The following is a 27,121-nucleotide window of genomic DNA, read 5'->3' as shown; positions in this document are numbered from 1 at the left end:
AGGGCTTTGCAAGACTGATAGTTATTTTGGTCCATTTTGGCAGAAGATCCAGGACGGGAGCTCATTGATTGACCAAGACTTGATGACTGAACAGCCTACCATCCAGGCTGCAGGAGGTCAGTGGATGATTCAGAATGGTTTACTATTCCGTAATGACAATTTGTGTACCACAGATCCCGGACATTAGGTCCAAGATTCTTAAGGAGTGTCATGACGCCCCTTCTGCTGGACACCCTGGGGTACATAGGACACTATCGTTAGTGAAACACACTTTTTATTGGCCAAAGATGAAAGGATATGTAGAAGATTATGGTCTCAAGTGTCAAGTTTGTCAAGCAAATAAAGCTGAACGCTTTAGACAGGCTGGGTTGTTGCATCCTTTGCAAATCCCAGGTAATAAATGGGAAAGTATTTCCATGGATTTCATTACCGGATTGCCAAGAACGCATCAAGGCCATGATTCTATTTGGGTTGTGGTAGATCGCTTGACAAAAATGGCTAGATTTTTACCGAACCCGGAAGACTATTACAGCTACGCAATTAGCAAGATAGCTTATCGAGCAATTGTTTAGACTGTACGGGTTACCGCCGCAAGACATAGTCAGTGATAGGGATTCTAAGTTTATGAGTGATTTTTGGAAACTTGTTTTTGAGAAGTTGGAAACAACTTTGAATTTGAGTTCCTCATATCATCCTCAATCTGATGGCCAGACTGAAAGAGTGATGCATAATGCAGCACGTAATTTTTTGCAAGATATGCAAGAAATGTTACAAGTTGCGAAGGAATCTATTAGAAGTGCTCAAGACCGAGATAGATTTTATTCTAATAGATATCGTTCACCCAGAGAATTCTGTGAAGGAACGATGGTGTATTTGCGAGTTTTGAAAGATTCCGAGACTTTACGGACAGGTCGATCTCCGAAATTATCCCCTAGATACTGTGGACCATCTCGTATTACACGACGGATTGGTTTAGTTGCATGTGAACTGGATTTGCCTTCTCATGTGAAAGTTCATCCTGTATTTCATGTCAGTAGACTTAACGAAGTATTGGGTGGAACAGACCAGTTAGTTACTCCTCAAGAAATCATAGATGTCAAGGACATGACATTTGTTCCACACGAACCTGAAAAGATTCTTGGATTTCGTGAAAGAAGATTGCGTAATATGCTTATCACGGAATACAAGATCAAGTGGAAGGATTGTGTTGAGGAGGACGCTACATGGGAGACATTGACTACTCTTCAAAGAGATTACCCTGGCTTTTTAGTGAGCTCAGGAGTGAGCTCTTAGAGGAAGGGGAGTATGTCATGTGCACAGTGTGTATCTACCGTGTGCTACACGCACACCAGACTAGCTTCGAGGTTTGGGGAAGCTTGGAGCTAGGCAGGCTGATTGGCGAGCTGAGTTAGGGATAGACTAATGGGCGGGCGCCCAAGTATGGACAGGCGGGCGTCCAAGTGTGGACGCCCGATGACCGGCCAAGAGCCTATAAAAGGGTGGCTAAGGTTAGCCACTAGTCATATAGAGTCTTGGAGTCTGGATCTAGTGCAGACGTGCACCTGCTTCATGCAGCCGAGGCCGGCAGCAGTCTCGAGGTCCACGAGGGCAGCTCCGTGGCGGTATGGGACGTCACGAGGTAGAGATTGGTCGGTACGTCCATCTAGTTAGCTCAGCTCGTGGCTCGGTGGGCTTGCCCACGGTTGTCGTGGTTGGGAGGTGAGTCAGGCCTACACCCCCTTCTTGTTTGTTTGTTTTGTTTGCAGGTTTCGAGTCTTGTAGCAGGAGCGTTCCACGAGGAGATCCGATGGGGATTTGACACTAGGACTAGCCAAGGCACTTTCTCTCCTACTAGGAGGTTTTTTCCCCGGGCATGGGAACACCCTCTATCTCTTATTATGGGGTGTAGTTATTATCCTTTGTACTTTCTTTTTGTTCAACAATTATCATTATCGAGTGGTATGTCTCTCTTCTCCCAAGGGCTTCACGACTATATCTGCCACACCCTACATGTGCCTTGTCTGCAGGCTGCCAACTCTAAACCTACCAAGAATCTTTCTCTTTCTATGTTATAGACTTGTATGTTTATATTACAAGTGTCACTTACAAAACAGACAAAACGAAACAAAGAAAAACTTTCGAAACGAAGAAACGTTTCTTGTCACTATGGGTAAATTTCCATGCTCAAACTTAGCAACAAAAAAGTATAGTTTTTCTGACAGCTTCTATGAAGAATATAACATCTGGTCAGCATTTAAAAGGGGAGAGAAAGAGGGAGGGAAAGAAATTGTTTGTTTTTTTAACAATATCATGGCGCTTGATTGACCAAGCTTAATTAAAGCTTATCAAAAGAAAATCTAGATGCAAGGGAAAAGGACTGATCATTATGTGGCGCTTGATTGACCAAGCTTAATTAAAGCTTATCAAAAGAAAATCTAGATGCAAGGGAAAAGGACTGATCATTATGTGGATATACTCATTTTGAAAATATTTAGGATGTGACCTATATTTTATGCTATATTGGAAAGTTCTTTTAGACTTCTTAATGTTAGTGGACAATGCTGCAGACTGAGGAAGACGGTAGGATGTTTCCAGCAAGCAATACCTCAACAACAATAGTTGACTGCCTCTTGAGTGAGGCTCAAAAGCTTGGAGGTAATCTTTTGCTTACACCTGCTGAGACTGAGGTTTGACTTGTAAAACCAGCATGAGAGTGTTTTTTATAAATTTGCTGATTTTGTTTCTTAATTGAGATTTTTCTTGGAAAGAAAACTAGTGGCTTTTTCCATAGAGGAATTTTGGGGACTTTTTTTCATTTACAAAGAATGTGAAGATATAATTTGGTAGGGTATGTAAGTAAATTCTTACTGGCTTGTTGTTTTATCCAACAAGAGGGCGAGAAACATCTTTCCTGTAAATACTATGACAAGAGGGTGAGACACATCTTTCCTGTAAATACTATGACAATTCTACTGTTGTTTAAACTTCCAAGCCCTTGTTCAAAAGGTAGCGGTATCACCTGCATGCATCCTAGCAGTGAATGGAATGCCTGTTTTACAAGGCCTTTTCATTAATAAAGACTTTACCCATCTGAATCTTTTTAGGTTTCTGGTAGATGGTGCTTCAACCTCATTTTATTAGTTAATGTGTGTGGTAAGACCCTAATTCCTCCCATAAGAATTCTTTGGGCACATGATATATGAGGTTTATCATTATATGGATTCATTCCTGATGTGTTTACTATGCTCCTCTTGGAAACTATGGGAATCACTTTACACCATTTACTGACTTGTTGACTTTCCTTTCAAAAATCAAGCAAAATGTTTCAATTTCGTAGATAAATCATAAGATTTACCTGTGTTTTAGGAAATTCATGAGCATATTTACCATTTTTGTAATGCAAATCATGGCATGAATGGTTTTACAATTAGGTGTTAACTTACAATACATGCTAGGGGAGAGACCATCACCTTCCATGACAGTGAATCACATGGTGGGGACGGTTAATAGTTTTTAGACTTGGGCTTTTTAATCTAACTCATGTTCATGTAGAGTAGTGTAGTTTAGTGTTTTCTCTTTTTGGGAGGTGGTAAAATGGGCGAGCAAGCAGCCATTGGCTATACTAATACTGGATTTTGAAAAGGCAGATGAGAGTGGAGATTCTTTAAAGAGACTCTCAGATACATGGGCGTTTCATACTACATATTTAGGTCGTCACTCATGGTCATAGACTATTCCTCTGCGGGTTTGGTCGCGTGGGAGAACTGCCCCTTAGACCGGGTGTTGTGGGACATGGGTGAGTGGCACTGCTGTGACCCTTCCACCCTCAAGCACCCAGGCTACTCTTTCTCATAACTCAAGGTTTATGAGGTGGAGGATACAGATTTATGGGTCGGGGGATGCGCCCGCTGCAGCCTGGCACTGGATGGCGCATGTTTAATTTTCTCACGTCCTTTTCAACTTCTGGAAGTGGTTGTGGAGTAGCTTCCACTCCTAGAAAATATCCCCTTTTCTTCCACAGGAGCCTGCACGTGGCTTTTGATGGCTGGCTGCCTAGTGACCTGCTGCAGGTGTAATGCCCCTCCAGAGTCCTAGCGCCATTGCCTTTGGGATGGCTTGAGGGGTCAAGCAGGGGCTGGGCGCTGAGGCTTTCTTACAATCATGCCCATTGCCACTCAGGTTCTAGCTGTTCCGTGGACACTAACCCCCATTGAGAAGCAATGGGAGCTTATCCGCAGCATCACAGCTTGGCATATCTTGCAAGCATGTGGTAGAGAGGCCATAGAGGCCTTGGTAAAAACACCCCCCCGAGACATCCGCTTCATAGTCTCTGGGGCCAGTGGGGTTTCCTATAGGGTGATTCCCAGGTTATGCAAGTGTGTCGTGCAACTTTCCGCTTCCTCACCTGAGGTGATGGTGCTATTGTTTGGTGCTACAGCCCCCTGCGTGGCTTCCCCCCACCCACATGAACTTTAGTCTCCCTCCAAGAGTGGTCAGCCATGGAGGAACAAATAAAAATCATAAGCATTCTTGAGGTGATTTCAAATTCATGCAATGAACTTTTGTTTTGCAGTGATTGAACTATATCTGGAAGGTCGTTTTTCTGTTCAAATGCTCTGAAATATTGAAACGACCCAGTCATGCTGCAGGCCAGGGTGCCCGTGATGAATGTCTCCTCAAGATCAGACTCTATGTTTGATATAGTCATTGGTGGAGTGAAGCATTCGAATAGCCTCATACAGGCGAACTATCTCCTACTTGCAACAGGAAGCTCTCAGCAGGTGTGATATCTTATAAACAGGGACGTTAGGGCTTGACTTCCGTTTTTTGTGATATATTATGAGCTACAGAGATTCTATCCAGGGGTATAACTTGGCAAAACAGCTTGGGCACACTGTTGTGGATCCACGGCCAAGCCTTTTTACTTTCAAAGTAGCAGACAAGCAGCTTCAAATGCTCGCCGGAGTAAGTTTCTGGATTATTTAAGTTTCAACTTTTTTTTCCTGAATGATATAGATTTTAGATGAATAAGATTCTTCTTCATTTTGGGTTAATGTAGCGCTATTGATTGTATTAATGCTTGATCATGAATGACTTACATGTTTTTGGTGGAAAGGGTAAGTGCTGCTGTTTGAGACGAGTTTTATGACCCCTGTAAGAGAAAAGAAGATAGGCAACGGGAGTTTTTCTTTTGTGGTTGAAAGCATATAAAAAGGTAAATGTATATTTAAACATAAATATAATAAAAAATAAATAAACAGATAAGTGAATAAATGCACTATTTGCATATGTGCAGGCACTGTTGTGCATGCGCCATGTACGCATTGTGTGCGCCAGGCGCGCTTCATTCCTGTGTGACTTTACTGACCTGCCATCCACCTCTCTGCTGGTCGCTTTCCCGTCTGGGACCTCCCCTTTCTTCACTCTGCCCTGCTTCTGCTTCTGTACCCACCTTTGTCACTTCTTCCTGCCTGAAGTATGATGATTGGGCATGTACTTGCTGAGCATAGAAGTCATAGAGATGTAATACTCAGACAGAATACTGAGAGTCAGACAGAATACCGAGAGGCAGACATGACGTGATACTTCTCAGAGGACCATTAGCGGCCCGGTCGCCCTCAGTGGCAGAGCTCGATCTATTTTGCGGGTCAGACACCCCGGACTCAGAGCATCCCGTCCCTCCACCCGACAGATATGGACTGAGGAGGCTCTTTGACACCTTCCATCATACAGGCCTGATATTCTCTTAGCCATCAGATCCTCTCCATAAAAACTTCCGTAAGTCCTGTAATGTCCGACCATAGTGTCTCATTGTAGTTCCAAACAACCAGCTCCAAGTGTGCGGTCCCACAGACCCCGCGCCCCTATTGGGGACGCCGCTCTGTCATGATGACTCGCCCGTCCCTATATACTGCCCACTTCCCCGCCTTACGGGCCTTGTGCATGTTTGTCCGTTTGTGCTCTACCTGAGAAAGAAAGAAAGTTATATTAAACGTCTTCAAAGGACCCAATCGGTCTATGAGACCAAAAGTGATACAATAGTGTCCATGTAATCTCATCATGGTACAAAAGAAAACAAAGACTAGAGCCTGGGAATATCAAATCTGAGCCATATGATACAAAATGTGACCATCATCATCATACAGCTTATGGAGCTAACCCCCTGGTAGGAGGAGGGGGCCATCAAGGATATCGACCATGGGGGTAGCCAGTAGAAGGCTCTGCAGATGCCCTGGGCGTGGGGAGGCAGCTCTGTGCCTCTCCAAGATCTCTTCAAGCTGGGAGCTGATGTCAGTGTTGCTAGCAAGGTCCAGGGAGTCTGGGACGTCGGGCTCACTGTAGTGCCGTGGCCTGATCTAGAGTCATGCCACAGGGGAGAGAGAGAGAGATGTTATTAACATTTAACAAAAGACCCACATGGTCTATGAGACCAAAAAACTGTTACGTGTGATCCATGAGTAAACTAGATATCAAGACAACATGAAAAAAGTAAAAGACTAGCTGTCGAAAGGATAGACAGGGTCAATGTACTACATAGTTCCTGTGTGTACAATAAAGTACGCAGCAAAAGAACCTCGTGTGTCCACGCTCAAATGTGTCATCGTCCTCATGGATCCGTGTTCCTGACCTCAATATCCACCGCCTGTGGGGTTGTGCCTCTATATTGGTGAAGCAAGTCCCGGTTCTCAAGCTGGCGAGTGGAAGGTTGGGTTGCTGGGAGTGGGGGCATCTGGCACTCTGGAGGGACTGTTCTCTCTCTCAAAGGACTCCCTGGGTGCATGATTGCTGCCTGAAATGGGTCTAGAGGGTGCTCACTCAATGGGGATATCTAGCTCTGATGGCCTGGAACATGGCAAGATAAACCAAGGGGGGACTGATTCGGGATGTCATATAGGTGGCGTGTGTAGGTTTCCCATATGAGAGGGTCAGTGATGGGTGTAAATGTCTTCCATTCCCCCTAAAAGGTGTGTCCAAGGTGTCTGCACTCAGAAAGAGTTGGTACAATTCGCTTTGCCAGGAATGCACACTTCTTCTAATGGGTGAGGCGACAGAAATCTCTCTCCATTTCATGTGCAGAAATCTGACCAGTCTCCTTTTCCCACAAAAGGTGAAGCCGCGTGACTCTGCACTTATCATCATACCACCCATTTTGAGGCTGTGAGCCTGCTGGGGGTCTGGCAGTAGAGGAAAGGGTGTATGGAAAGCTTGCTTGGGTTGATTTGTGTAGAATTGATGTGAGATGTGTTGTCATGGCTGAGAGTGATGATGACAGATTGAGGTCGGCTGTGTGGTGGTATAAGTGATCTCAATAGACTCAGTCAAGGTCGTGATGAAAGTGAATGTGGGTGAAGGTGGATGTGAAGGGATCTGGGGTGAGAAAGAAAGAAAGTAGGTAATATTAACTTCTTCAGAAGACCCCAAGGGTCTATGAGACCATGAGTGATACAATGATACCATGGGTATACTGATCCATGGAAAAAGTAACTGAAAGAAACTATTACTAGTGTAAATACATGTGATATTAGCATCTGACCCTGTGCATGAGGTAAACGAGCCCTGATCAATTATGGTGATGGCCGCCTCAGCCAGAGGCACATCATCTTCTTCACAGAGACCCACCAGAGCCCGGAGAGAGGGCTACCATGCATTTCTAGCTATGAGTGGGCATCCGCCTACCGAGAGGAGACACGAACATGCGATGGGGTACCTGGGTTTGGGGGAGTGGCGGTACTATTCAGGACACACCTACAGCCCATGATCACCATAGTCCACAGGGACACATAGGTGCGCTTTATGTGGTAAGGTTCGAAGTAGAGATGTCTGGGCCGCTTGTCGGGTTGCACCACACCTAAGAAAACACCTTCCACTGCAGTCCACGCTATAAAAACAGCCTGTCGATCTCACAAAACTGCCGTAAATGCAAGTAGAAGCAAAAACACAGCCAACAGAAGCTTGCATATGAAGCTTGGTAACCAAGAACAAGAGCAGGGCAGCCTGAGGAGGAAAAACGCAGATGTGAGAAGCCTCCAGGAGGAAGAAAACACAGCTATGATCAGAAATCTCAGCCACTGTTTGATCTCCAGAAAATGCAGCCACTTGGTGTAAGCTCCAGAAAAAATGCAGCTACTGTTGTGAAATCCAGAAAATGCAGCAGTTGGAGGGGAACGTACAATCGCCTTCAAAGGCCAAAAAGGTAGCCAGCAGATGAAGAAAAACAGAGTCACCAAGTCATAGTGGAGAGATGTATACCCGTTGCAGTCTGTTACTTCCCACTTAGGATGTCCTCATAGAGTCATGCTATTCTGGAGGAGGGAGAGCAGTTTTATCCCTTCCCCATCCACTAGCCGAGCCACCGCTAGACCCCCCTAGCGGCATCATGCCCAGAACGATTGGTGTGACAAGGAATGCCTCATCTCGTACGCGAGGTTGCAACTGGCCAAATCGGAGAGCGAGATGCTCAAAGCATTAACCAATACAAGTTTGTGTCACGTGTGAGCTTGGAACTGCAAGCGCTCCCTCCCTGCGACCTGCGTTGCCTGTGCCTCCTCCCCCTTCCCTGCATCGTCCTCGCTAGCCCCCCCGCCCCCCCTCCCCTTCGTGCCCAGCCCCTTCTGCGCTCCCTCACCCCTGCTGTCTGCCTGCTGCCCCCCCCTTTCCCCCTCATCCCGCCTGCCCACCCCCTGCAGAGCCCCTCATCCCCCCTCCCCCACGCTGTTCGCTCCGCCTGTGCCCAGCCCCCTCTCCCCCCCCGCTCCTTGCTTCGCCTGCGCCCCCCTCCCCCTCCTCCTGTCAGCGCCCCCCCTCCCCCCCCTCCCTCTCTTCTTGCGGTGTGCACCTCCCTCCCCCCCCCCCCGGGGCTCTCTCGCTCCCCCCCTGCCTGCACTCCTGCTCCTCGCTTTTCTCATCTGTAGCCTCTCCGATTACCCCATCTTCCTCCGACTCCTTCGTCCCTTCCGTCTTCATCTGGCAATAACTTCAGTTCTTGGGCATTTTTCATTTGGCAAGCCTCAGCCTCTTCTGGTCTTCACCCTCGGGAGAACTCCATGGCTGCCGCTCTGTCATCCCCGACCGAGGCCGCTGTCACTTAAGCGCTTATCTTTCCTGAAGCGGACCTTGGGCTCCTTGGTATACGACTGTTGCATCCTTAGAGGCCTCCACTTTGGTATGCAAGATTGTCGGTAGCCACCTGCGGGCAGACAACTCAAAGATCTTCTTTAGGCAAGTCTCCTTGGTGGGCTTGCAAAGATCACAGACATTCATCCTTTGGGGCGTGGCTATTACCAGGTTGAGTTCGACTCACCAGTGGCATCAGATCGAGTCATGTAGCTCAGTCCCGTTGCACTGCGTATGGCCCGGGCCTTCTTTGCGAGGTGGCAGCACGGCTTCGATCTTGCATCTGACCCACTGGTTGGCGTTTCAGGCTTTCCCATGACAGTCTGCTTCCCAGGCCTCAGGAAGGAATACCTTCCTCTTGTCTCGGTGATTGGTGGAGCCATTGGGAGAGTGATGGAATCCCCCCCCACTGCCGCTTTGACCCTCGCACAGGTGGTCGGGATTCCATCCCTTTGCATCTGTATTGTCTCGCTGGAGACAGTGCCCCATGTCATATCCATTCCTTGCCTTTGGGGAGACCCCATCATTCAGCAGGTGGAGTACTCGGGCCTTCCCGCTAGTGTTTCATTTGCAGGCAAATGGGGACACCTCGCCAAAGCTTGCCCTCAGTGCGAGTCCAGGATACTGCCTCCGGTGGTCCTTCCCCCACGGTCCCCGTTCAGATCGAGTCATGCAGCTGAGGCCCGTTGGACTGCGTACAGCCTGGGCCTTCTTTGCGAGGTGGCAGCACGGCTTTGACCCCGCATCCAACCCACTGGTTGGCGTTTTAGGCTTTCCCGTGACAGTCTGCTTCCCAAGCCTCAGGAAGGAATACCTTCCTCTTCTCCCGCTGATTGGTGGAGCCATTGGGAGAGTGATGGAATCCCCCCCCACTGCCGCTTTGACCCTCGCACAGGCGGTTGGGATTCCATCCCTTCGCATCTGTATTGTCTCGCCGGAGACTAGGGCCTCATGTCATATCCATTCCTTTTCTTCGGGGAGACCCCATCATTCAGTAGGTGGAGTACTCAGGCCTTCTCGGTCTGTTCATTTGGAGGCAGATGGGGACACCTTGCTAGAGCTTGCCCTAAGCGCTAGTCCAGGAGACTGCCTCCGGTGGTCCTTCCGCCACGGTCCCCGTTCAGATCTTCAACAGGGGGTAGAGAAAGGGGAAGACTCTCAGGCAATCGAGCACCGTGACCTGATCGCGGACGACTTTGCTGTGCAAACCGTTGGCCCATACTAGGGCTGCCAACCGACTACTAGAGCTGAGCATCGCCGTCGCGCGGGCAGGCTGGGAGAGTACTAGAGGATTCGGTTCTATTAGAGAACCGTTTCGGGCATTTATTATAGCACCCACCCGTCGGCGATGGGTCCCCTCCGGTCACTACGAGGGTCCCTCGGGCCCCTTCGGTTTGGTGGCCATTACCCCGCCGAGACGACTCCTCTAGTTCTCAGTTTCCAGGGAGGCCAGCTGGCCCCACTGAACCCCCGGGGAGCCCTCCCAGCACCCTCCCTCTCTCATGGATCACTCCCAAATGCTCCCATCTCCCTCTTCTCCACTCTTCCCTCCCCTCCCCTCCCTCCCTTTGCCTCCTCCCCCTCCCCCTCCCCTCCCCTCCCCTCCCCGCCTCCTCCTCCTCCATCCTCGCCTCTGGCTCTTCACGTTGTAGTCCCCCTTGCCCCGTCCTCTTCCTTTGAGCCTGCACTCCTCCCTCCCTCTGCCTCTCCATAGCCGCCTTCGTGCAGCGCCCAACCCAGGACGGAGGCAGTCGATGAGCTCCGTCCGCCGCTTGATTCATCGATTCTTGGAGCCGGTAGCGATGACCATCACCGCTTCCTTGGTGAGGGCTCTCCCGCCAAAGTCCCCAGGTGGGCCCCCTAGGATCTTGGGGTTGCCTGTGGATTACAGTTTGTTCTGATGTCTTTCGGTGGAAGGAACTGATATTTTTGAGGGGACAGTGGCTCCCATTCAGATTTGTGTGGTGTTTCATCATTCCAGACCTTCCACGTGAGTGTGGCGCGATGATCTTCTCCTTTCCCTTGAGTGCGGCCCCGGGGATGGAGTGGGATTCAGAGTCGGTGGCTGCCGCCATCTAGGGGCAGGAAGTAGAGCTCTCACACCATCTTCATGATACACATCACCGACGTGCTCATCCACCTTTGGCCCCTAGCTAGGATGGAGCTGGGAGGCTCAAGCCAGAGATTAGGATGGGGAGGTGGTGTCCTCCAGCCTAGAGGTGCTACTCTTCATATCTGAGTTGTGGTACCCCTCCCCCATTGGGCCCTCTTACACATACCTCCATTGTGATCGATGGAGTTTAGAGTATGGCTGCTCTCATGCTCGGATAGAGTGGCGACACATGGAGGACACGATCCGTGCCCACTTGGTGCGCCTTCGCCCCAGGACTGATTGTGATAATTTCCCATCTAAACCCACGCCCAAGACTCTTCAAGTGGAGGGCAGTTCTGATAGTTTCGCCTCCCACAGAGATTGATATGCGGACAGCATTATGGAACATTTTGGGTTTAGGGGGGCCTTAGTGCTTTCAGAAGAGAGGTGTCCTAAGAGGAGAACTTACACAAAGCTACAGTTGGGGGACCCATCAACATTCTTTTCCTCCAGGAGCACCATCTTTTTGAGGGGCGTACCCATCGCTGCGGGAAGATTTTACCAAGCAGGAGCTACACTTTTTGGTCTCCCTCTTTCGGCCCCTTGGGTACGCAAGGAGGAGCTTGTATTTCTGTCAGTGAGCAGCTCTGGCCGGGAGGAGTGACAGGCTTAGGAGTTATAGTCTCTGGGTGAGCACAGTGGGTTACCATTATGATCGGAGAGGACTGTGTGGGCTTCCTCAATTTTTATGCCTCGAATCGCGTAGCAGGTAGAGCCATCTTCTGGAGCATAGTCTGTCAGGGCACCACTTTTTGTGATCACGCTCTGGTTATTTTGTCCTTAGAGGACCCTTGAAGGCAGGACAGTCATGCGAGCACTAGGATTCCAGACAGCCTCATACAGGACCCCGAGATCTGTAGTAGGATAGAGCAGATATGGGCGGGACTAGGTTTTATCTTAGGTACTGCCGCGTGCACCTCGGATGTGGGCCTTGGTGAGATCAACAGTTTTTTGCAGGAGGGAGCAGAGTAGATTGGAGGGATTTGGTGAGCAGGAGAGGAGCACCTTGGATATGGGCCTTGGTGAGATGAGGAGTTTTTTGCAAGGAGGTAGCACAAAGTAGATTGGAGGGATTTGGTGAGCAGGAGAGGAGCCCGAGGAGGGGTCGTGCTTCTCTCCAGCGGCTTCAGGAGAGTTCTCTCGCGATAGCTCTTGGATTGAGAGTCAGTTAGCTGCTGCTCGTACGAAGATCAGATCCATCGAGGCGAGGAGGGTGGAGTATAGGTACCAGGCCAGAGCTTCCTTTTGGACCCAGGCCGGAGATAGAGTCATGGGAGCCTTCTTTGAGATTGCAGACCCCCATAGGTGGAGAGATGGTATTTGCAGGTTGCGTGGCTAGGATGGAGCTATTGTTTCCGACCCCCACTCCCCCCATGTGAGAGCCATCGGCACTAATTTTTTCCGATGTCTCCTCACGGGTGCCCCATTATCCCCACAGGTGATGGACGCACGCGAGAGGGCCTGGCGGCACACGAGAGAGGTGGTTCCCCCTGCTCTACGGTCCTTATTGACTCCATTCACAATAGAGGAGCTGGTGGAGGCAGTGACGGCTCTCTCTAGGGGCAAATGCCTGGGGGCGGACCGGCTTCCAGTTTCTTTCTTTCTTCACCACTGGGATCTTATGGAAGGTAGCCTTCGAGTAGCCTTCAATGAGATTATGATCACAGGTGCCATTCCAGAGACGCTTTCAGAGGGTGTGATACCCTTGATTGCTACGGAGGGTGGTGACAGATTGTTGGAGATCCGGCAATGCAGACCCATTACGCTTCTTGGGACCGCCTACAAGAAGTTGGCCAAGGCCATCAATTGGAGACTTTAGGCTTTCCTTCTTGACTTGATCCATAATACTCAAACAGGTTTTGTTCAGGATCGGAGCATTCTGGACAACATCTTCACCTTCTGGGAGGCGAGAGCTCTGGCTAGGATGTGGAATGCGGCAACAGGACTTCACTGTGCTCCTCCTAGACTTTGAGAAAGCTTATGATAGGGTTGATTGGAGCTTTCTGGAGGGTACGATGCACTGGATGGGATTCCTAGTGGAGTGGATGATAGGATTCCCAGTGGAGTGGATATGAGGTGTATCAGGACTTTACTTAGCCTCTCACAATTAGGTTCTCATTTAGGAACCTCGAGGCGACAGATTCCCCCTTTCTCACTCAGTCCGGCAGGGCTGTCCTCTGGCACCTTACCTTTTCCTATTCATCACTGAGGCCTTGAGCAGTTACCTCTTAGCTTAGGAGACCGGGCTTCAGGGATTGCGTCTCTCCCTTCGTACTTAGGAGGAGCTGTTAGACTCAGAGTTTGCTAAAGACACAGCAGGATACCTATCCGGAGATGTGGGGAATCTCGAGGGATTTGCTGAAGTGATTGAGATCTTTTGTCGCGCATCAGGAGCACAGATCAACTGGCACAAGTGGTGTGGATCTGGGTAGGCTCTGCACCCGCCTTGACTTGGCACCCAGTTGAGGCTTTCCAGTGGATTCCGAGGGGCACTCCAGTCTGCTATATGGGATGCTTGATGGGCATCGATCTCTCTCCGGAGTAGCAGCTCGCCCCTCTTCTTTTGAGCATTCGGAAGAAGCTTTTGTACTCGAGCTCTGCAAGACTTCCCTTAGTCGGTTGACTGGTGGTGGTGAACTAGGTCCTTCTTGCCACCATGTGGTACATTACTTCTTGTTGGGCCTTCTCCTGCTCATGCATTGGTCAGGTACAATGGTTGATCGAGAACTTCTTGTGGGCCGGTAGTGATGGGAGGCCTCCCCGGGCCAAGTTGGCATAGACAGTGATCATCCAGCCACGACGCAGAGGGGGCGTAAGCATCATTGACCCCACCATTTAGAGCTGCGCCATGCTGGGCAACCTAATTGTTAGAGGACTCCTTGCTGGTGAGCCTTGGAAGGACTTCCTTTTGGCCTAGATTTCAGCCTATTCCCGGAGCCTGGTGGCCCGCGTAGATGGATCTTCACAGAGATGTGGGTCCATAGATTTTGCCCAGCTTTTGAGGACAAATTTGCAGCCAGTCTACTCTGTGTCCGGGATCAGCTCAAGCCGTCTCTTAGGTAGTTAGCTCCGGTAGCCTCCAAGGAGCGTCTTCGGTAGCCCTTGATTTAGAACCCCCTGAACCGTTTAACCAGTGGCCATATGTCGGGGGCCCGACCTCATGTATCATGGGGAGCATTGAGCATAGGATGTCACCAGCCTGGACATTTCCAAGTATGAAAGGGGTCTGATGGCCTCTAGGATGTCTAAATATTTGGAAAGTACAAGCTTTGGGAATGGGAGATTATCCTGGAATACAAAGGACCACACTCCTAAAATTTAGGAGAGTTGCTATTTTTGGCCCGATTCTGATGGAAGTTCTGTTCGTGTCATTACATCTGGAATTGAGTAGATACCAAGAGTTGGCAAAGTGCCTATGACAGAATGTCTACCAGTTGGAATATTTTTAGAGATAAAGTTTATGGAAGGACCATCTCTTAGATTGAGACATGTGGCAAGGAAGTGGACCAAAGTGAGACAAGTGGCCTCACACTTGTTAGAAAGTGGATCAAAGTGAGACAAGTGCCTCACACTTGTCACTTCAGCTTTTGTGTGGTTCTCCACTTGTCATCATAGCCTTCTCTTTCCATTTTCACTCATGGGAGTTCCAAATCTATAAATTGGAGCCCTCTCTCTTCATTAATGGAGGCTCTCTTGCTGCACACTAGCCTCTACCACCGTTACAGGCTGCCCTAATGATGGCTACTCTCTTTCTCTCTCTTGAAGGCTGCCCATGAAGAATACCGGCTGTTGGGGACTGTTTTGGAGGCTTCCATCGCGAAGAAATACTAAAGGCAAGGGTATTTAATCATTTATTACGATTTCTAGCCATTGTACTTGTTGTACCAGCCCTTGTACTTGTTGTACCAGCCATTGTACTGGCTGTACCAGTCCTTGTACTTATTGTACTTGCTTATACCAGCCGTACGAACCATTGCACTTGTACCAACATTTGTACTTGTTGTATCAGCCATTGTACTTGCTGTACTAGCCACTGTGCCCACTGTACTAGCTATTGTACCGGCTGTACCAACGATTGTACTTGTACTGGCTGAATGGAGAGTTGTACTTGCTGTACCAGCTCTATTGCATAAAGACCTGTGGTTTTTGGGGAAGAATCAGTACCCACACAGAGGTATATGGATTATATTGTTGGCTCGGCATTTCTACAGCCTGTGTTCCGGCTTGGTAGCCTCGTGTTGGATTGTGTTATGGCATTTGTATATGGATAATCCAGCATCTCCCGTGGGGAGAGTAAGGCCCTCAAAGCTTGTACATGATATTATTCTCCTTGGGTAATAAAATACTCCAAGGGGGGGGGGGGGGGGGGGGGGGGTCGGCCCATTCCGGCCTCTATGCAGTGTCACATGTGCAAGCTCCATTTTTAGCATTTGTGGATGTTTTGTCCAGCTTTATGTTTTATGCAAAGTGATGATGGATATTTGCTAAGGCTGTGACCATGTTTAAATGTTTTGATATGCATTGATGGTATCAACAAGTGTGCCAAAGGCCCTAGTCCCCCGGGCGCCGCGAGTTTCATAGGACCTGTTAGGTCCCTTGGAGATTGGCTTACACACAGGTAGCTACCCTCGATGGCTCAGGAGAGAGCTTGGGGTAGAGACAGACTCAGCCTCGACATTGACTCTGCTATTCCCAAGGAGTGGCTGACACCTATCCCAGACCCATCCCCGAACAGTGGCTAGGCGTGTTTACTAGGCATGATATTCTCTTGGCAGTCCATGGCACAGATGAGGTTGGTTTGCTCACTTTTTCTATTGGTCCCCATGGCAGATTAGAGATATCAGATCTCCCTTTAGAGGATTTGACTGATTGCACCTTATAGAGGGTGAGGATGATCGGATTTTAGGCACATGAGTGGCACATAGACCCCTCGCCAGCCAAGGTGGTGAGAGCGAGACTTTGGCGGTTTCAATTTGGAAGGCAAGACTCTAGAGAAGTTGTTTTAAACCAAAATTTACAAGTTTGAAGTGACAAACAAAAGTACATAAGCATAGATGAATGATGAATCAGGATATCTGATAGAGGTGCAATGCGCGCTAGGCACGAGTACAAAAAGAGGGCCAAGGCCCAAGGCTAGAGCCTAGAGGCTAGGTAATAGAAAGAGCCTAGACAAAGGTATCACTATCAGAGCTCTCACTGAAATCATCCTCGGGACAAGAGGACACATTGGTGGCCTCACTGAAGTCGCCATCGCTAAGGAGGCTGCCCTCATCATCGAACTCGGGTTCCCTTGCAAGAAACTAGGGTTGGCTACTGAAAGCATGGAGTGACAACATGGGTGTGGGTCACCATCCTAAGACAATAGCCAAGAAGGTCATGAAAGCTTGGGCATGAGCACCAAGAAGACATAGATGTCTATAGAGTGAATATGATTAAAAAAGGTACAATGCCTATGAGCCCTATGCCTAATATAGCCCAAGGCCTCCCTAAAAATACACATGTAAATGACCCTAAGTCCACGAAACTAGGGTTGGCCACTCAAATCATGGAATGACAACATGGGTGGCGGTCACTATCCACCGAATTTTGCGATGGGCCTGGGGCCAATCGCAAAATTCTAGATACTCTGGATGAAGGTTGGCGAGGCTAAAACATAATCCACTGTGCTGGCCCCATGTCTGTGTGGAAAAAAGCAAGTAAAGCCACTGGCAAGTGGATACCTCTCTAGGGCATTTAAAATGGCCAGCCCATGTGGAGTCCCCGTCTCCAAGAGGTATCTCCCATACTCAGTACACTCCACCTCATCCTGTGATCTCCGGGTCAAACACATCTCCTCCACATCTATCTCCCTCAACATCTCCTCCGAAGTGTCAAAGAAGGAGGTCTGGTACTGAGCCGTTCGAGCATTAAACTATAAAGGTCATAGTCACAGGGAATGGCCATTTTTAGACTCAGGAATGTTGGGGATGGCAGCATCTTCCCGTTCCCATTCCCGTCCGAGGTCACTCTATAGTCACAAGGAATGACCATTCTCAATCTTTTCCGTCCTCATTCCCCGTCCCCATTTCGCGTCCCATGTGACTATGATGAAAGTACTGAGCTAGTGGGGGGGTGTGATGGATGGAGCACTACTGCTAGAGGCTTAGTATGCAACTTATATGCGTAGGGTATACAAGAATGCAATGCAGATTTGTCTAGCTCCAACTAGTACCATAATGGGGGTGTAATATGTGATACATAGGCGATGGCGAGGCAAACATCCCTCGGAGCATGATCTCCGGGTGTGAGTGTAAGTGAGCGAGCCGCTCCTGGATATGGTGCTGATGTCGAGCCCGTATCTCTGTGATCTCCCTTTGATGTAGTCTGGGAGTCTAGTAGCCTGGTGCTCTCGGTCTCCGTCTGGCTAGGAGGTCCGCAGTGCGCTGAAGTGTAACCCCCTCCTGTGTCAGGTAAGGCACTAGGATAGATCTCTAGAAGAAATCAGTGAGCTAGAGCTGTCACCCACCTCTCCCTGTGGTATGAGTCCGTAGCATTGTCTCTCTGCGGCGCTGTCTCTCTAGCAAGAACTGGCCAAATCTGCGTTGGTCTGCGGACTCCATGATCCGGCGGAGTGAGGGATGTCCACTGAAGATGGTGGTGTATCTCTCTAATGACACTATATGCTCTGCATCTGCATACATAATGCTCCTCACTCTCAACCTCCTCCTGGCATAGTGTGCATATCCTCTCTGCTTTGGGGATCCGTGCTGCCCTACCTGCCTCAATCTCAAGCTGGTGTGATGACACTCTGAACTGGCCAATCGCCACTCGGGCACTGTGAGGCATGTACACATCCATATATCCGGGTCGCTGAATGAATCCATCCGTTGAGATACGCATAAACTGATCTCTCTAGTATAGCATCTTCGGCGGTAGAGGCTGATTGGGTGTAATCCAAGTCTCCTGAGTGTATCGTTGCCATAAATCCCGCCGAAGGACTCTGTTCCTCACTCAGAGAGAGTTGGATGTGTGGTGCATGTATATCATACTGGGAAGGTGGCAGGTGAGATCAATCAGACATCTTAGAGTGAATATATGGCGAATAGTGGAGAAAGCTCGTCGGAATCCAGCCTGCCCTGGTACTCGCAGTCCCTCCTTCTCTGCATATGAGCTCAACTCTGCCTCGAGTACTACGCCATAAAGTTTGGCCAATGTATGACCAATCATGATAGTCCTGTATTTGCTGGGGTCTAGCATGTCTCCCGCTTTGTGGAGAGGCACGATGGTGTGCATAGTCCACTCAGCTGGTAGGCCCTCCACTAGTGACAGTGTGTCAGTTGCATAAATAAGATGCTTACTTTGTATACGTGTGTGGTCACCCGATCTCCCACGCTGTAACTGGCGGATAGCTCTCTCTACCATCGAGGCGGTAAAGAAAGTAGAGGTGGTAGGGCGGAGCTCTTGTGGCTGTGGTATGGGTGGTTGCTGAGGGATATGGTAGAGGCTCTTTGCATATGTGTGCCATGTGTGGATCCTCAATCGGGGTACGAGGGCAAAGCTCTCTCATCCTGCACCATGCAGTGCCTGTATGCACTCATGAGAAGGTGGTACATATCCCAGTACTGTGCCTCATATGCACGTTTGTTACGGCGTGTGAGGGTCCGTATCTGTTGGCTCGCCTGTCTCTGTGTAATGGTCCCCAGTGCTCTCTGGGCACACACAAGGACTGAACCCAATGGTTGACATCTTCGAGCCATTGAGATCTATGCTGCAAAATCAACTCCCGATACCATTGGCTATGCCTATAACAAGCGTGTCATCGGGTTTTATACCGCTTGTCACTTTGATCCCACCGGGCTTTGGTTCCTTATCTAACATTCCCACAAATCCTATAGGTCCCAACCCTTTCCTGGATGTCCACACCTTGGACATACTGACTAGTCTAGAAAGGGGGGTATCCCAAGGACTCAGTGTGTCTCTTCCAACAAGAGCACTCATATACGGCCTTAGTGACTCGTACAGTAATATGGCCATACAAATTTTCAAAATTATGGGCAAATACGACGGAACAATAGACCTTATTCAATTCATTCAAATGTTTGAACAGAGATGTGAAGCCTTTGGAAATCTCAACTGTCCCACCAAGATACATGCATTGCATCTATGCTTAGGGAGAAAAGATAGTCGATGGTTCATCACATTGATGCTTGCGATCAAGATCACCTTGAAAACCTTGAAATCAGCCTTTATACATGGCTTTTCTAGACAAGGTGATCGGTGGAGTGCAGCAACAGAACTCTATTCAATTGACCGTCAAACAAATGAATCCATTAGAGATTTTATCCTTTGGATAAAACTTTTGGACTCGGGAGCCTTTATACATGGCTTTTCTAGACAAGGTGATCAGTGGAGTGCAACAATAGAACTCTATTCAATTGAGCGTCAACCAAATGAATTCATTAGAGATTTTATCCTTCGGATAAAACTCTTGGACTCACGATGTGAGTCATGGAAAAAATTAAACGATATTCAATTGATGAGATGTTTCATGATGGGCTTGAAGAATAACAGCTTACACAACTTGATTATTGTATCCAATCCGTAAACATTCGATCAATGTTGTAAAGAAGCAATACGTTTAGATGACAACATGTTGGCAGATGATCATGCTACGAGGTATTGCTCATCTAGACCAAGTGAAGCAATGGCAAAAGAAAGATCGATCTCAGAATTGACATTCCCCGAATTCTATGCAGCCTTGCTTAAAACCTTTCAATCGACATCTCTAAGAGAGGATGGACTTCTTCAAAACCAAACATCCTTAATGTCTCTAGAAGTGAGGAATGAAATGCCTTGTGTTAAGTGCAATCACTATGACTATTCTAATCCCCATTGTGCATACAAGGCATATGTTCTTCTATACTACATATATTGTAAAACCTTTGACCATGATACTAAAAAGTTTCCGGCTTCATCCACAATTGACTCAAAACCTCCATCTCTCATGTACCAAACAGAAATAGTCCAAAGGGTAGAAACTTTTCAGGAAGCAGTTAATCGAACACTTAAGTGTTTTTATTGTCGTGGATCTCACAAGGTGAGAGATTGCATAGTTTGAAATACTTCCATGCCTATAGTCACTGACACCTTGCGACCCATGTGTGAACGATGTGGCATTGATCACATGTTCCAAGATTGCCCAAGACGAGTTAATTCCATGTAACTTTTCTCACAAAATACAACTCTTAACATATTAAGCGTACAAAAAGGAGCATTGGCCACGGTACCCTTGAATGTGCTTACACGCTTACAAGCCAAAAACAAAACCTTCTAAAATCAAGAAAAACAAGCGACGACAAATTATCGAAACTAAGGTTGAATTAAAAGACATGGAAAAGGAGCCTGTGGAGGACATAAACCCAAAAGAGGATATAAACACAAAAGAGCCAAAAGATACATAGGATGCAGAAGCATCCACATCAAAAGCCACCACGCAAACCAAAAAATCCATATGTGCGACACAGGATACAAAAGCCTAAAAGAAAATTCGATCTCGTCGCATGGACAAACATAATGAAAAACTGACAATCCAAAGAAAATTAGAAAATGAAACAAGTTCTAGTACGTCACTAAGTGAGGATGAAACAAGTTCTTACTCTTCACTCAGTGCACCACATAGACCAATCAAGAAACTAGAACCCACCCAACCACCCCAAATGGATAATAATGATTATATGACATGCGGAACGCAAAAAGCAAGCTCAGGAGGGCATACTTAGCTTGGTTGAATGTCTTACAGGGTCACCGGTTGTGATTGAGCCTCATAATGCCAATCCTAAAAAAGCAACCAAAATACAAAGGCCAGAAGAGTGCCGCTTTCATAGTGACATGGGACGGGGGGAACGGACCCTAGGGACGGGGAACGCCTGGGACGGGGGCGGGACGCCCGCGGGACGGAGGAACGGGGACGGCAGCCAGGAAGCGCAACGGGGACGCCGGGAACGCGTCCCGGGAACGTTCCGGGAACGGCGTTCCCTGTCCGTACGGGAACGGTCAAACTGGCCGTTGCGCAGTTTTTGACCGTTGGGCGGGGCTTCAACGGCTCTCTCTCCTAGCCGTTTGGTGATGCGCATGGCTGAAGCTCTCCCACATGGCTCCCCTTCTTCTATATAAGAGACCTCCATGCTCTCCTCAAGCCATCTCCTCTCCAAGCTCTCCCTCTCCAAGACCCAAGGCTCAAGGCTCAAGCTCTCCCTCTCCAAGCTCTCCTTCTCCAACATCCAAGCTCTCTCTCTCCAAGCTCACCCTCTTCAAGCTCTCCTTCTCCAACATCCAAGCTCTCCCTCTCCAAGCTCACCCTCTCCATTGTCCAAGCTCTCCTTCTCCAACATCTCCATCCCAATTCTCCATCTTGACTCTTTCTCAAGCTCTACCATCCATCTCAAGCTCTACTCTAGTCTCTATCACTATGGCATCCTCTTCTCAAACCCCTTCCTCTCCTCAACCCGGGTCCGCCGCCGCCTCCACTACTTCAACACCCGCTCCATCACGAAGAAGGAGGCCCGCCGTACATCGATGGAGTTGGTGGGATGAGGTAGAGTGCTCACAATACGGTCAAGGGGGTGGTTCAAGACCATGGGTATGTAAGCTTTGCGGCTACAAGCGAACCGGCGGTGCCCACAAAGTGCGTGCTCACTTCTTGCATGAGCCCGGCAACGAAGTGCAATTTTGCAAGGAGGTTTCGGCCGAGAAGAAGAAGGAGCTCCTTGAAAAGCTTGTGGTTTATGAGGCGGCCGAGTTGGCAAAACGCAATCCTCAAGTGGCCGTCGACCCCACATTCTTTGTGAGGACATCAACGCCGCATGTACCTCGTTCATCAAGAGAGGCATCCGCTTCCCGGGGACGCCAAAGTACGCTTGATGAGAATTGGAACCCTCAATTGAAAGAGGAGGTGGACATGGCGGTGGCACGATTCTTCTTTCATGACCACATAGCATTTCGGGCGGCACGGTAAGTCCTTGGCACTATGCTCATGTACTATTCAAAATTCAAATATCATGCTCTAAACTTTAAACTTTAAAGACTAAAACTTAAAAGACTAAATGATGGTAAAAATCTGAATTTTGTTTGTGTTTTGCATATGGTGTTTTGGATAGATCTCCATACTTTCGGGCCATGTGCAAATTGATAGCGGAGTATGGACCCTCTTATGTTCCCCCCTCTTCGGAGACCATCCGCACCTCTCTCCTTGACAAGGAGAAGGCAAGCGTGGAGGTGGCGGCCAACCACATGAAAGAGCAATGGGCTGAAAATGGTGTTACCCTCGTCGTTGATGGGTGGAGTGACACTAGAAAGCGCTCCATCCATGGAGTCGTTGCCTACTCACGAGGGGAGACATACTTTGTCGACTCCCATGATGCTTCCGGGACGGGGAAGAGTGCCGAGATACTTGCTGCGGAGTGGGCAACAACACTAGAGACGGTGGGGGCGGAGAATGTCATTGCCATATGTGCGGATGGAGAACCGGCAAATAGGGCGGCGGGGACAATTCTCCAAGCAACCTATCCTCGCATCACCGTGTGCTTTTGCATGGCCCATTGCCTCAACAACCTTATCAAAGACATAGGGGCCTTGGATTGGGTTGCACCTGTCATTGAGGGTGCCAACAAAATAGTGACCTTTGTCCTCAACCATCACAGGGTGCAGCACGAGTTTTCCAAGAAGTCAAGCCTCTCTCTTCTTAAGTATTCCGAGACGAGGTTTGCATTCAACTTTCTCATGCTAGGCCGCTTGTGTACATGTAGCGGGGCATTGAGGGGACTCTTCCTCAGTGATGAGTTTGCACGCACTTCAGAGGCTTCCACGACGGTCGGCAAATTTTGCAAGGAAAGGGCGGATGATGCGGCATGGTGGGAGGAGGCCAAGGCGCTTGTGGAGATGGTGCAACCGATTATTGATCTCCTTAGGGTGGTGGATTCCACTCAACCATGCATTGGCAAAGTGTATGAGGCAATGGATCGCATGACAGAGAAGCTAAAAGCAATGTTCAAAGTCAAGCCTCACTATAAACAGGTCAAATCCCTATGTTTGAAAAGGTGGCAAGCCTACCACTCTCCCCTCCATGCTGCTGCCTACATTGTTGATCCTGAGTTTCAAGGCAAAGGGCAACACAAGGACAAAGAGGTGAGCAAAGGCCTTCGACAAACCTTGGATCGCCTTTACACTAGTGAGGAGGATCGCCGCACAATCAAGGACCAATTGCAGATTTATAGAGAGAAGCGGGGGGCTTTTGGTTTGGCAGATGCACAGGCGGACCGCTTCAAGGTAGGGTCTGCACTTTGGTGGGAGGATTATGGTGCGGAAACTCCAAAGTTGCAGGAATTTGCTGTGCGCGTACTCTCACAGGCTTGCAGTAGCAGTTGCCTAGAGCAACTCTGGTCAGTTTATAGCCACATTGCCTCTAAGAAGAGGAACCGCCTTGGTGTACAGCGTGCAAATGATTTGGTGTTTGTCAGTGCCAACTTGCGAATGCTTTGCAAGGGCTTGACAAAGAAGGCAGATCCTTTCACCGAATGGGAGCAGGCACAGCAGGACCCACATCTCTCTGATCAGCAGAGGGCCGAGATTTTAGAGGAGCTTGAGGTTGTGCCCGAGGCATTGTCCCCCCCACCTCCCCCTCCCCTCCCACTTGAGGACCAGCCTATGGAGGACTTCACCGAGGAGGTCACGATTGATCTTCACCCTTTTCACCCTCTTGCCTAGTCTCTTGAGTCTTGACTCTTGAGTCTTGTATCTTGGCACTTAGTCATTTTGCCTTGAGTGTACACCCTCCTTGGGCCTTTCATTATGCCATTTGGCATTTTTGTTTAGATTGATCATTGTACACTCACTTTTGTTTATCACGCCATCGGCGCCCCATTATAGTTTTTTGCTAATACGACTATGCATTTCAATTTTCTCCTCTTTTTGGTGCAATTTTGTGCTTAATGTCTTGGTTTCTAAGTGTAAATCAAGTGTGTTAAAAAAAATTGCAAAAAAACAATCGTTTTCAGATTGCCGTTTTTTCCACCGTCCCCGGGATGGCCTTTTGCCCCGTTCCCGTCCCGTTCCCCGTCCCCGTCCCCGTCCCCGTTCCCCGTCCCATGTTTCTATGGCCGCTTTCCCTTTCAAGTGGCAGACATACTCTCTACAGAAGACTCATTTGAGACAGATTGCACAAATTATACGCTTGAGAAAGCACGTGAGGAATTCAATAACTCCCTTACAAGATTAAAACAGTCTCTTAAAACCTCATTTGGAGGAATGCTCTTCTCTCATGGTGAAGCCAGCATAACATCCGCACGTGCACCTTTAAAGGCTCAACCTGAGTTATACCAAGACATAAAGAACTCCATAGAACAGGACTGTGAGGATTCACAAGTTTGCAAACATACCTCATTAAGAATTGTCAGAGGGCCAAGTGTGCCAGTGTACACATTGGGTACTCTTGAAAAAGCTGAGAGCCAAAATGAGAATGAAAGTGAATTGGAGTATGAAACAGAAGCGGGATCTGAAGCCGAAACAAAAACTGGAACATCCATGGTTTCTTTGGAAGATTCTATCATGGTATGGTTGGATTTTCCTACAGGCAATGATATTAAGCGTAAACGCGTATTGATTAGCCCTCGATCTAGTCATAACGTCATGACAATAGACACTTGGGTGTCATTGGGACAACCTAAACTCATCTCTATAGACAATAGTCTTGCAAGAGGAGCCAATGGAGAAAACATTGAAGTTCCAGGACTTTAGCTATACTACTCAAATAATCGATGGCGATATGGAATTTACATTCCATGTTAGCCTAGATTTTCTTGAGTATGATGTTGTCCTTGGTGGAACTTGGATAGGTGAATCGTGGTATTCAATAGATGAATCCATGCAAACAGTCACCTTGAACACTCCTGCAAGCAATGCACAATTGCTATTACGGGAGGAAGAGACCTTGCAGGAGCTGAAACTTCCAACATATACTGAAAAGATCCCTAGGATTCTGGTTGGATTGGAAATTTCAAATAAAATCACCACAGCTCAAGCACAGCTCTTGCAGGAGCTGAAACTTCCAGCATATCTTACTGAAAAGATCCCTAGGATTCTGGTTGGATTGGAAATTTCAAATAAAATCACCACAGCTCAAGCAGAGCTTTATCCAGCATGAGAACACAATCTCATGGCCCTCGAGCTATGGGATTTGTTAGGTCAACCAACACTCACGGCACATCTTGAAAGAATTCCCTTTACACAAGACTTGAACATGCCATGTTTGGGGTACTTTGAACATACAATGTATACTGAAACTAACCCGCTCACTTGTAAGTTTTTTGTGGTTGAGTATGTGTTGGAAGAAGGTTTGATCTTGGGGCATAAATGGACTATTGCTGCCCAAGCACCACTGTGCTTTGCTAGCGATAGAGTCATTATGATGGTCAACAACAAAAAGTTGACAATACCATACTGCAAGGAAGAGGATTCAACTTTAATGGATTTCTATGATGCTGAACACAACAAGATACAAGCCTCTTCCACAGAAGCCCCTCTACACAATGAACTACTATCTGCGTCAACGACTGTCTCCGTTAGAGCATCTACTTCTTCAGCCCCATCTTCATCTACGAAGTTCAATGTCAAAACCTCGCAAATCATCAACAGCTATTCTTGAAGAAGTTCCCAGAGCTCAACCATCTATCTCTAATAAGAAACTCAAAGGAAAAGACTCGGAGCCTATGCGTCTTCATCGACAAACCTCACCAAAGGAGAGAACCACATGCTCGAAGGCCTCGTTATCGACAGTCACTCCACAAGAGACTCTAGCCTCATTATCGTCAACAATGTCCAGGAGTCTCAAACCTGTAGCCTCTGTGCCAACCAAAGTCAAGGAGGGTCCCAAACCTTTCACATCAACCCAAAAGAAAACTCCACCAAGACAACCACAATTGAGGTACCTTAATAGTATCAAGATGTGGGTGGAGAAGCAGCTACATGTAGCTCAAGGCTACTATGAAGATGCCAATCAAATTTGGGTGCCTCGACAGTCAAAGCCTCTTCCTCAACGCAGCACTCGGAGGCCAAGGAAAAAGAAAAGTACTCTACAACACCATCTACAAAAGCCTATGCGAGTTCCTCAAAGAACACCACCAAGTCAATAAGTGTGGGTACCAAAAACACTATTGTAGGCACAAGGGCACTACCAAAGAAATACCAAAGCTTGGGTCCCTAAGCGCATCACAAAGTCTCCTAAGCTTGCACACAAAGAAGGAAGCCTCAACACCCAGTACATCGGCCACCAGTTTATAATGTTCATCAAAGATGGGTGCATGTGCATGTGCTTCAACAAGGATACTATGATGGTAATCCCATTATATGATTGCCAAAATCGAACAATGTGAAGAAAGCCTCACCACCGACTTCAACCCCAACAGCTTCATCTAAAGTTCGTCGACAAGAATGGAGACCCAAGCAACAACAAGCAAATCACTCAATCACTCTCGTGCATTGAACCAACACAAGAGCTTGTATGTTTTAAGTAAACAATCAGCAGTCTTACCTATTACCTCGATAACATTTGTGCACAAGAACCTGTTGCTCGCAAGTCATGACCTCGCTGTCCCATAAAATCAATTAAATAAAAAATCCATCGAGGTTAAAACCTGCAACTTCTTGGAGTCAAAACCTGCAACTTCACGGAATTACACTTCACGGAATTCCATCTCACGGTCTTCACTTTCACGGAATTCCATCTCACGCAATTACTCTTCACGGCGTGCACTTTCACGGAATTCCATCTCACGCAATTACCCTTCACGGAATTCCAGTTCACGGCGTGCACTTTCACGAAAT

General features: G+C 48.1%; 1 protein-coding gene across 12 annotated transcripts in view; it reads left to right on the top strand.

Annotated features, from left to right (window-relative positions):
• Positions 1 to 27,121, top strand: part of LOC147608888 (FAD/NAD(P)-binding oxidoreductase family protein) — a 142,182-nt gene that overhangs the window by 84,177 nt on the left and 30,884 nt on the right. For 10 of the 12 annotated variants that reach the window (XR_015264295.1, XR_015264293.1, XR_015264294.1 and 7 more), the window contains exons 5-7: positions 2,568 to 2,655; positions 4,639 to 4,781; positions 4,864 to 4,965. Coding sequence is in view for 7 of the 12 variants with exons in the window: in XM_086788067.1 (XP_086644193.1) it covers positions 2,568 to 2,655; positions 4,639 to 4,781; positions 4,864 to 4,965 (333 nt within the window). In the remaining 5 variants the exon portion in view is untranslated. The remainder of the gene's footprint in view (positions 1 to 2,567; positions 2,656 to 4,638; positions 4,782 to 4,863; positions 4,966 to 27,121) is intronic. The other 2 variants (XM_086788066.1, XM_086788069.1) reach the window with 2 other exon arrangements.

Source organism: Cibotium barometz, chromosome 52, assembly GCF_041138505.1.
Source record: "Cibotium barometz isolate CiBa-2024 chromosome 52, ASM4113850v1, whole genome shotgun sequence".
Classification (NCBI taxonomy): domain Eukaryota; kingdom Viridiplantae; phylum Streptophyta; class Polypodiopsida; order Cyatheales; family Cibotiaceae; genus Cibotium; species Cibotium barometz.
Note: the sequence above shows the minus strand (reverse complement) of the source record. Positions and strands in the feature narration are given on the sequence as shown.